This window comes from Salvelinus alpinus, chromosome 22, assembly GCF_045679555.1.
Source record: "Salvelinus alpinus chromosome 22, SLU_Salpinus.1, whole genome shotgun sequence".
NCBI classification, from domain to species: Eukaryota; Metazoa; Chordata; class Actinopteri; order Salmoniformes; family Salmonidae; genus Salvelinus; species Salvelinus alpinus.
In genome coordinates this window covers 12,343,586-12,354,424 of record NC_092107.1, presented here as the reverse complement: position 1 = coordinate 12,354,424, position 10,839 = coordinate 12,343,586, and the positions used below count along the sequence as shown (strand labels likewise).

General features: G+C 42.3%; 1 protein-coding gene across 2 annotated transcripts; it reads right to left on the bottom strand.

Moving 5' to 3' along the window:
- On the bottom strand, positions 1 to 9,769 carry LOC139549750 (neuromodulin-like). Of its 2 annotated transcripts, XM_071360488.1 has the most exons (4): positions 9,539 to 9,748; positions 4,844 to 4,916; positions 3,495 to 4,140; positions 1 to 844 (listed from the first exon to the last, which is right to left on the bottom strand). In XM_071360488.1, the coding sequence occupies exons 2-4, from the start codon at positions 4,865 to 4,867 to the stop codon at positions 765 to 767; spliced, it is 750 nt and encodes a 249-aa protein (XP_071216589.1). In that variant the 5' UTR covers positions 4,868 to 4,916; positions 9,539 to 9,748; the 3' UTR covers positions 1 to 764. The 2 variants fall into 2 exon arrangements, with proteins under 2 accessions (XP_071216589.1, XP_071216588.1); XM_071360487.1 differs by lacking the exon at positions 4,844 to 4,916 and having other exon boundaries at positions 9,539 to 9,769.
- Between the last annotated feature and the right edge of the window lie 1,070 nt (positions 9,770 to 10,839).

The following is a 10,839-nucleotide window of genomic DNA, read 5'->3' as shown; positions in this document are numbered from 1 at the left end:
TTATGATGGTAATTGGCACATTGCTTTATTTTGAAAACAGACATTGAAACCATTATTTTATTTTTTATTTTTTTCACAATTGAACTCCTCAGATTCAAACTGGACATTGCACTCACTGGAACATAGGAAAAGTTTTTTAGTTTTGTTTGTTTGATTTTCTTTTTAACATCAGTGCAAGAGTAATTCCAATTTATATCAAACTGTCATAACAACACCAAGGACATCAAAAAGAAGCCACATTTGTTTTGCATTGTGACTGCGAAAAGTTCCTCTTAGTGGAAGAGTTCCCATGCAAGTTGTTAGATGGTTCATGCTAATCATGTAATTTGGAAGGGGGATTTTAGTTGTGGGCCCAACAACATTTATGTCATAGTATTCATCGTTTTCTGTAAAGTCCTCAAAATCGCCTCAGACCTGTTAGTTGTATAAGTGAGGAAGGGGAAGTACCGACTACTCAAAGAACGTAAACCAAGCTTGATCAACAGAATATGAAAATGTCCTGTCCAGCTTTGTAGGGTTTTGAAACTCAGTTCAAAACGTGGATACGTCCAACCATCGATTCAATCATGTAAGATACAGAACATACCCAAATCATAGCACTTATAGCTTGAACCAAAAAACGCATGTTGGAAACTCCCCCAACATAAGAAAATCATCGCCACACAAAAAATGACAAACAAATAAAAATGGACTGTCTTCACATTCAGAAGGAGAAGAGTCACCCTTTAAATTCATTTGTAATCATAGTAATTTTTTTCTCTATGTTAAACTTTCTCTTCGCCCTCCTTGGACTCCTGGTCTGCCTCTGCTGGGGCCTCAGCTGGTTGGGATTCTTCGGCAGCATCTGAAAGAAGGAAGAGGGAGAGGGGGGGAGAGAGTGAGAGTGAGAGAGAGAGAGAAAGATAAAAAAAAATTGAATTTTGTGTGAGAAAATATTATTGATCAGTAGGTAATGTAAGCGGTGAGGTGGAGACCTGTTTATTCTCAGGGCACTGTGTGAAATACAGTAATAAAGAGGCTACAGAGACCCCGCTCTACAGCGACCCATTATAAAGAGCTCTGTATATGCTTGTGGCTGTCACATTGTTATACTTCACTTATTACTTAACATACTTACAAAAATACTTATTTTGCTGTTCCTTCCTCTCAGAACCTGCTAGGTGGGATTCCCAAGTCCAAAACTAAATCTAAAGAAATCCACTCATGTTTTAGTACAGCTGGCCAATATCTATGATTCCCTGTGAGACTTAAGCATAGATCCAAATCAGATTTTTCTTTACCCTTCAGAAATACTTGTAATAGGCATCTGATTATGAAAATAATCTGTTTTTGGAATTTGAAGTTTTTTCGAAATTTTGTGCAACATTGGGCTTCAATGGAAGCAAAAACGTGTTGTAAGAAAACTGAAACTATATGAAAATCACATCAAAATGGATCCAAAACATTTACATGTGATGGAAAATATTGTCTAATGGTATATACATTTGAAATTAAGTCCTATTTTGTTTGAAATAGGAAATTGATCGACTTGACCAATTCAAATTCTTGTATTTAACTATCAAAAACAGGATAAACTATTTTGGGGGTTTTCTATGTAACTGATAACATATTTGGTTGTCCTTTCTGGGTTATTTGAGAGAGATTACTTATCTTACTTCTTTATCATAAAATGAATGGTCATCAATGGCAGTATTCTTTTAATATATATATTCTTTTGATGTGTAGAAGGGACATCAAAGTTACTCCTGAAGTATTTAGTTGTCCGTATTATTTGCAGATAGATCTTGGAAGGGAAACAGTGTTTTGGCAACCCTTCAAGCCTAATGTTGCATTTTTGCTCAGAATGTTTTGTTCTATATATTTTTTTTATACATAATCACTACATCTTAGAGAATACAGGAAATATATTAAGTCATGTACTTGCATGGATGGCTACAACATACTGCTTGTGTAGGTGACCAGTGTGGTCTCAGACGAGTGGACAGTTTATAATGTTTCAGAGGCCACAATAATCATACCAACACACAACAAAAAAACTACTAAGAGATGCACTGTGTTGTGTTTGGCATAATTGTTTTGTTTAGGACCTGTATAAGATGCAATTTAGGAATTTTATTTTGTTGCAACATTGGGTCTCACAGGTTTAAGATTTATTTTCAATATGAGTATTTTCACTATGAGTTGGAATGACCTTTAGAAGTTGTTTCCAATCAAAGCTATTGTCCTCATTTCATGGAGGTAGTGATGTCATCCTGACTGCATTGACTTTAATCATCAGCATGACATCATCTTCGTTGGTCATCCTCTGGGAATCAGAGATGGAGCTGGACTTGTGTATGTGACTCATGATAGATGACTCACACAGCACTTAGTATTCTACGGGCACTCAATGGGCAGGTTTCAGGTAAGGCAGTGGTAACCATGCAATCACTGTGAAAATATAGACATTTCAACCCATCCTAGAAGATGAGCTAATGTATTATTTATCCCAATTTCTCTCTCTAGGGATCAATAAAGTTGATTCAGTCATTCATTAAAGTCTCCATCAATAATATTTCCTTGAAAGGTCTTGTTTCATTGTGTATAGAGCCTGAATATACCGGACAGATAATATAAACACCTTCACTGCTACATATTGAATACTAAAATATTTAGTTTTTCTCATTATTGTTGAGCACCCCTCCTTTCCTTTGTTTTTGCTGAAGCACAAAGGACCACCTGAACTCCACTAAAATATTGAATTTCATTTGCACTATATCCTTTACATTGGTCTTTATGACCTACATTTGTCTAGTGCTTCATATGATGGTTAGCCATTCAGGTCTTGCTTGTTTTCACGGTCTGCTGGTTTCAGTCTTAATTGACCAGTTTAAGTAAATTATCATTCACCAGTTTAAGTAATTTATCATTCGGTAAGTCTAAAAACCATGGCCAGATATTCCAGGTCTACACCAGTACATGTAACTATGACAACCTGCGGACAGTATAGCCTCTATGACCTAGTTTCTCCCAGTCCTGTCTAAGATTGTGTCCCAAATGGCAGCATGTACCCTATAAAGTGCACTACTTTTGACCGGGGCCCATAGGGCTCCGGTCAAAAGCAGTGCACTACGTAGGGAATAGGGTGCCATTCAGGACTCAGACATTGATCCTCCTATAGAGGATTCTGCACATATTCCATTAGGTAGGCTACATCATACAGTCTGGGAGTTCCTGGACTGGAACAAGATAACCTACTGAGCCTTTCCCTTGTTCTGTCATACTGTTTAGTCTAAGCTAATATAACCAATCAAAGATAATGTAAAGAGATTATGAGTAACATCTTGACATGATGTCATTTTGTACATTTGGCTCACGGACAATTGTATTATTAATAATAAATGTATTATTCAAGCTATTGTGTAGACTATTTGGTTTGTGTTGTATTTGTAGCCGATTTCTAAGCTCATCTATGTGGATGGGCATCTCAGAGGCTGGGTTACAATAAGGCCTACCTTTTTTGTCTTGTGTTTGGTGAGGCTCCTCCTTATCAGCCATCTCACTGACAGTAGCAGCAGGCACGTCGGCTTGTTTGGACTCCTCCTGGACAGCACCACCCTCCACGCTCTTTTCAGCACAATCAGTGGAGGGGATTTGGGCAGAAACCGGAGCTTCACTGCTGTCCACCTCTTTGGGCTTCTCCTTGGTGTTGCTGGGCTCTGCCTTGGCTTCCTCTTTGGGAGGCTCTGAAGGCGCCGCCGCTGCAGTGGGAGAGGCTGCTGCTGCCACAGGCGAGGTGGCTGCGGCTACGGGAGAGGTGGCGACAGGGGCAGGAGAGTTTGCTGGCTTTTCTGAGATGGGGCTTTTGGCTTGGCTCGTCTCCTCCTCTTTAACATCAGTGGGGTCTTTTTCCTCGGCAGCCTGCTCAGTCGCAGGGGGGACGTCTTCCTTCTTCTCCTCCTCTCCGTCTGCCGTCTCCTTCGCCGCCTCCTCTGGGACAGCTGGGCTGGCCTCCTCATCCTCCTCTCCATCTTTCATTTTTTTCCGGAGTATGTGTCCACGAAAGCTGGCCTGGATTTTGGTGGCCGCCTTGTGGGCTTTGTCCTCTGGTTTCTTCTCATCCTGCTTGATTTCCTGGTCAGCCTCTTCATTCTTCTCAACCTTGGGAAAGAGACAGGATGTCAAGAAGTGATGAGCATATCACTTCTTGACAACTGACATTTTGTGTCTGCCCTAAAATGAAGCAATATTATTGTTATCTAACTAACAAGAATTTCAATTGCCTCTTCAAAGAACCAAACAGGTACCCTTCCGGTGACCTACTAAACTCTTAGAAATCTGTTGCATCCCATCCTTATGGCTGAATGCGAAAGGTCTCCAATGAAGTGATTTCAGAGGCCCATACTCAATGGGCTTGCCAAATAGTGAGTGACTGTAACTATTGTATAGCCCTTCTCTATCAACGTCCAACCATTAGCTCCTCTTATCGTGGCAGATGAACAAATAGCATTCGACCGTGGTGAACGCCATTGGATGTCATTCACATACAATCCCAATGGTTCTGAATAAGAACACTTCCAAAAGGCATCTCCAACAACACATCCCACCAACATACCCACCACCCACAATAGACACTAGGTTATATGTAGAATTAAGGGAAATGAAGGTAGAATAAAGGTGGATTGTTCAAGGCAGAAGAAGGTAGAGTCCGAGCAGGCGGTGAGAGTGGGATGTAGATCTGAGCGGGGTTGTTCAGGTTTGGGTTGGAAGAAGTTGGTGGTTATGACTGGAGCAGAGTTTAGGAACAGATGAGGAATAGGAGTGGGATAGGTGTTGAAGCCTGTACAGAGCGCCAAGATGTTACCTTTGATACAGTATCTGGATCCATAGCTGGAGTGGTCCATCAAATAGAGGGCTGTGTTATGATTCTTATAAATCTAATGAAAAAGAAATTAAGTGAAAATAAGGAAAAATGAACACTGATGTTGAAATTGACAAAGGAAAAAAATGATCATCACATTCAAAATGAATAAATAAATAAACAGATCGTATTGATTTGAATTATGCATTTATCTCACACAGACAAATTATGTTAATCTGAAAATAATAGAGTGAACTAATGTAACGCAAACATAACAGGCAGTGTGGCCGAAACCAAATCAAAGAGACTGGGATTCTAAATCCATGATGTAGCGTTACATGCTTTGTCTTCCACGATGTTACCTAATGTGATGTTTTCACGAGGAGCTCTTGCTTCTTGTTACAAATACATTTTTGGTCTCGTTGCATAATAAACCAAAAAGTGCTGCATGTGGATCAGTTATGTTTTGATGATTCATCTCATTTCCAATTAGTATTTGTTTTGCCGAAACCTATATGTCACCATCAATTATGTTATTATGACTATGATATTCAAAATGGCGTACATCGTTGTTTAATTACTAGATTCCTGGAGGCTGAGTTGTGGATCCATCTTTGGTTGCTACCTCGTCAAGATGCACCGCCATCCTCCCGTGAACGATCAAACTTTACCTTGACAACCAGAGTGCTACATTTAACTCATCTGCTGTTTTTGGCCAGTGGTTCCGAACCAGGAGTACTAGTACCCGTGAGGGTACTTGGCCTATCCACTGGGGGTACTTGAGAAGACTCATGAGACCATAGGACTACTGGTAAAATGCACATGAGGGGTGATACAGTAACCCGAAAAAGGTTGAAAACTACTGGTTTAAGCTTTGAAAGACTATATGTCACCATGATTGACATTGCACCTGACCCCTTGGGAAAGCAGCCAATAGGAAACCATAAATCAGGTTACTAATCAGGGTAGCAGGGAGGGGCTCGCGGTTCCACCGGTCAGGATGTTTGTTCAGGGTCTCTCTCTCTGTGTCTGTGTCTGTGTCTGTGTGTGTGTGTGTGTGTGTGTGTGTGTGTGTGTGTGTGTGTGTGTGTGTGTGTGTGTGTGTGTGTGTGTGTGTGTGGCACGTTTAGGAGGAGAAGATGTTTTAATCACCTGCTCCCAATAAATATATTACGTTTTTAAAGCCATGAAACTGTATTATTTTTGAATAATTGAATGAACTGAAGTGCTTGTATAGCTAATGGAGTAGTGAGATGTGATAGACTGTTAGTGTCTGGCACACCCTCACAGCCGTAATGGTACGTTTAATATAATGATCTCATAGGTGCTCACAATTGCCAAATTTTGGTCTAAGCACTTACTCAAACAGAATGACTTACTGGAGTTGTGAGTCACCATAAGAATGACTTATGGAGATTGAGAAGGGCAGCAGGTAGCCTAGCGGTTAAGAGCGTTGGGCCAGTAACCAAAAGGTAGCTGGTTTGAATCCCTGAGCTGACTAGGTGAACTATCTGCCGATGTGCCCTTGAGCAAGGCACTTGACCCGAATTGCTTCTGGAAAAGAGCATCTACCAAAAATGTTTTTAGGGTCCCATGTGGCTCAGTTGGCGCTTGCAACCCCAGGGTTGTAGGATCAATTCCCACAGGGAACCAGTGTGAAAAATGTATGCACTCACTACTGTAAGTCACTCTGGATAAGGGCATCTAATAAACTGTAATTGTAAACTGTTTTGGGAATATGAGAGATGACATAATTTTGATATTACTGGGAAGATACTGTATTTCACTGTCCATTTGGGGATTTTAAATGAGTTTATGTTTGTTCAGTTGGGTAAATGTATTGAGACCACCTATACTTTTTTGAATAAGAGCATAGATCTCATTTCATTGATTTTACCACAATCAATTGTAGCCTATTTACAGTATATTGTCCGTTCAACCCACAAATCAGTAGAGTCTACCTGCCATGTTATAATGTTGCTTCCCAAACCCCTGATTCAGACAAGTAATATGAATGGTAGGATGTCCAAGGCGATATATTTGCATGTTTATGTCCGTTGTTAACCAATGTACCTACAGAAATGTAGAACATCCTTTTGAGACATATCAAAATTATATAATCTGACTTCAGGAAATGTCTTCCAACCAGATGTCTGGGGAGACAAGCCTATATCCCTTTTAAACCTCAATCATTGAAGATCTAAAAAGAATTGATGTTAAAAGGCATTGATATGTCAATTGAAACCCAGACTCCTGAGACAGCTTCAGACAACCGTATTTAAACAACAGTCTGATTCCATTATGTCACTCAGTGCGTGATCTTTCCATTCATAAAATGAGCATATCTCAAAACGGTCTCCCAGGAACACTAGTTGCATTTGCCCTTTTAGATAGCTGATTGCCTGTATATGATACACCACCAATACAAGTCAGGCTACAGTATCTGAAAGACAAATGTGTACATCTCGCGCCCCAGCCACTGTCCTTGGGTCGGCAACCCCGTGTGAACCACACCCCACGGTGGGTTTATGGATGGATCTTTCAAATGGTAGCCAGCCACCATCCCCCCACGTCAGACCGCTGTCTCAGTTTGGAAACCATTAGAGACTTTGCCACAGGAGGGGAATGAGACCGCTGCTTGCACAAACGCACAGTCGGTATGTGTCCTCTTTTTGTTCTTATTCACTCAAGCAGATGCTCCCTAGCTCCCTCACATCGAGGAACGCAGAGTGCTGACGCAAGGACAGAAGTATGTTGACATGCAAATGAGGTAGGCTTATATTGCTCTTATCTCAGTAAACCAACACTAACATCTGTATGTGTGTTTCAACTGAGCCAGTCGATGTACTAAAAAGATAGCTTGGCTCTTACACACCAACACTGAAACCAGACAGGGACAGGGTCAAAAAAAAAAGTCTGCCAAGAAATATATTGTCTGTCGCAGTATGTCGAGTAAATGTATATCCTTCAATAAATCCCAGCACGATATATGTCTGGTTTTCTAGTGGATGGGGATGAGAAACACTACAGAGGAGGCAGGCAGGCAGACAGGCAGGGTTGCAGTCTGCAGCTGAATCGCCCCCATTCTCCCTGAGCTGCTACTACCCACTCACACAGCACCACACCCTTTCATCCAGCTGTCTCCTCTCCTCTCACTCCTCCTGCAGGAGAGGGGGGGGGGGGTTCAGGTGGAGGAGAATACATTCACCTATCCGCACAGCCCCATGCCTCTCCGACGCACACCTTATTCCCAGGACGGTGAATTGATGAGTCTTGTACATGTTTTCGATGGCCCCAAGAGTGATGTTTGCAACCAGATAATACTCAATCATAATAGCCACCCTCATTTAATTAAATTAGTCTGCTCTCTCTCCCTTGAACAAAGGCTACACAATCACGGCTGCTCTGACAGTGAGGGCTGGTGGCGCCCGTTGAAAAAGCCGGTTGAGAGCAATCTCTCTTGTTGCACCATTTATATGCTTTCTGTTCATCTGTCTAAATCCCAGAGACTTCATTCATTCATTATCCAGTCCTCAAAAGCAGAAAGCAGAGAATGGGCTGGATGCTGCATGGGAGGCGGTTTTCCCTGTGGCGAGCGTAGTGTACGATTCAGATAGCAGCATTGTGTGGAGATAGGGCTTAATGCAGTATTAAAGCTGTGTGAGAGAGAGCGCGAGAGAGAGCGAAAGAGGGATGCCTCACCCACTTCAGTGCAATGTGCAGCCTGGCTGAGCTAAAATGACTCATACATGCTGACATTTAAGCAGCAATCAGGTGTTGATGGAATCCAGTGCTTTAAGAAGCCGATAAAATCCCGACCACTCTAGATAGCTTCTGCAGATGGATAGCTCTGTGCTAATGAAAAATACCTTCTGAGAGCTACTTACATCAAGGTACTATCTCATACTGTACACCTCCTAGACTCACCCGTAGATTCACAACACCTTCCTTTTCTGAGAAAGGAGCTCTCTCGTATGTATTCATCAGTTTTTTTTTCTCTCACAACTATGCACCCATAAACATTTGTAGACCTAATTGACACTATACACTTTTAACCTCAGAACCGTGCTAATCCCTTTAAGTTCCTCATTTATACCCTGGAGACACCGTGGCCAGAGGAGTTGAGTCTTAGTCAGTGGATCCTTACCCCACCCTTTTTCCTCAGCAAACATGCCTCTCTATCCTCCTGTTTCTTAGAGATAACACCAAAATAGGATTTTTTTAGTGCATCAACTAAAAGCAGCCTTAAGGTAATAAGACAGTATTGTGCTCAATGGAGGTGGTATCCTCAGTCTTCATGTATCCCCTGATTACAGTACAAAGCAGTCAAGGCAATCACAGAAGGCAGCAAACAGGTGCATCAAGTGTCTATCAATACGTGTTTCAGTGTTTAAAGTAGTGGATCGATAATAGTATAAAAGAGCACAGCCTCATGTTACAGGCTCATCTTACTGCTATTACAGTATGAGGTCTGGCAGCATTGTGGCTACACTCATTCAAACATAATTACATTAACAAGGCGTGTCCGTTTTGCATCCGAGACATCACTGAAGTCCCAGTGAGCCAAGAAGACAAAAGAATTAGACAGGCATATCCTCAGATCAGTTACGGAAGTAATTAGTCCAAAAGTTGAACAATTTAGCCACATTTTTGAAAATGACAGCTATGAATGAGAGAATCTGTAAGGAAAGCAGTTACCGGTTTTGTTCTTCTTATGCAGCACAGCATACTTGTAATATCCTTTCTCTTTTCCCTTCTTTCTTTCCTTTTTGCCTTACACTTCTCTCTCACTCCCTCGCTCTCGCGCTCTTGCACACGCTCACTGGCTGTACCAACAGCTGAGTCGCCTAATGCTTTTACTCATCACAATTTGCACACACACTCACTGTCTGCCTGCTCGCGCCTCTCTCTGACTTGCTGGCTAACAATGACTACAAGCTCACCCTTTAAAACCCCTCCTTCCCTTCCCCTCCCTCTGTTCACGCCGACACCCCCTCCTTCTCTCTCTGTGATGAACCTATCCCCCTCTTCTCCCTCCCTCTCCCTCTCTCCTCCACAGGCGACCAGCATGCAGCCTTGCACTGGCGAGAGCTACAACCCCACCCTATACACGTCTCCTAGTGTGAATGACTGAATACATCCAATCTGTCAACAGACAATTCCCATTCTTCTGCTTTTCTCTCTTTTTTTAATTCCCTCCATACACTGGGGCGGTGGCCCTGTTAAATAGCTTTTATATTAAAGAGGGTATTTTCCTGCTAAAATCCCACTCAGTCAGTGCTGTTGGTAAAGATCAATAAATAAGCCAAGCTCCAGCCTAAATGATCTATACCAATTCCATGTTCTGGCAGAGACACCGGCATGTTGCTGCCAATGAGAATGTGTGAAACAGAGTGATAATGCTTACACACGTCAATTTCTCTTCAGTGCTCTGTTCACATGGAAACACTACAAGCTCTCACAGTGCCGTGGCCATGGAGGAGAGGAGGAAGGCCGGGTGTGGCAGCAGCCAGGCTCCATTCCCTCCTCTCTGCCCAAATTTGCGCAGAATCTTCTGTGATGACCAGGCACAACGCATGCTGTGGTGAGAGCCCCCACCCCCTCTTTGACCAAAGAGAGGGGGAGAGAGGGAGGGGGGCAGATTCCAGACACACGAAGACAGGAACCAAGGGGCTCTGCTCTGTCTTCACATGTGCTGCAGGATTATGCCACATCTCCTCCTCACAGAGAAATCGTTACAATATTCTACTGAGACGTCCATCCACCGTGGCCTGCTTGCCAGCCAGCCAGCCAGCCAGCCAGCCAGCCAGCCAGCCACTCAAATCTATTATTATGGACTGTGTCAATCAATCATTCAAACGTATGTATAAAGCTCTTTTTACATCAGCTGATGTCACAAAGTGCTTATACAGAAACCCAGCCTAAAACCCCAAACAGCAAGCAATGCAAATGTAGAAGCACTGTGGCTTTGAAAAACTCCCTAAAAAGCCAGGAACCCA

Excerpts from the sequence above, each read along its gene's own strand:
- LOC139549750 (XM_071360487.1), bottom strand. The coding sequence starts at position 9,568 with ATGCTGTGCTGCATAAGAAGAACAAAACCG. Across the intron at positions 4,141-9,538 it reads GCATAAGAAGAACAAAACCG|GTTGAGAAGAATGAAGAGGC; the intron begins GTAACTGCTTTC and ends CTCTTTCCCAAG. Across the intron at positions 845-3,494 it reads CCAAACACAAGACAAAAAAG|ATGCTGCCGAAGAATCCCAA; the intron begins GTAGGCCTTATT and ends TCCTTCTTTCAG.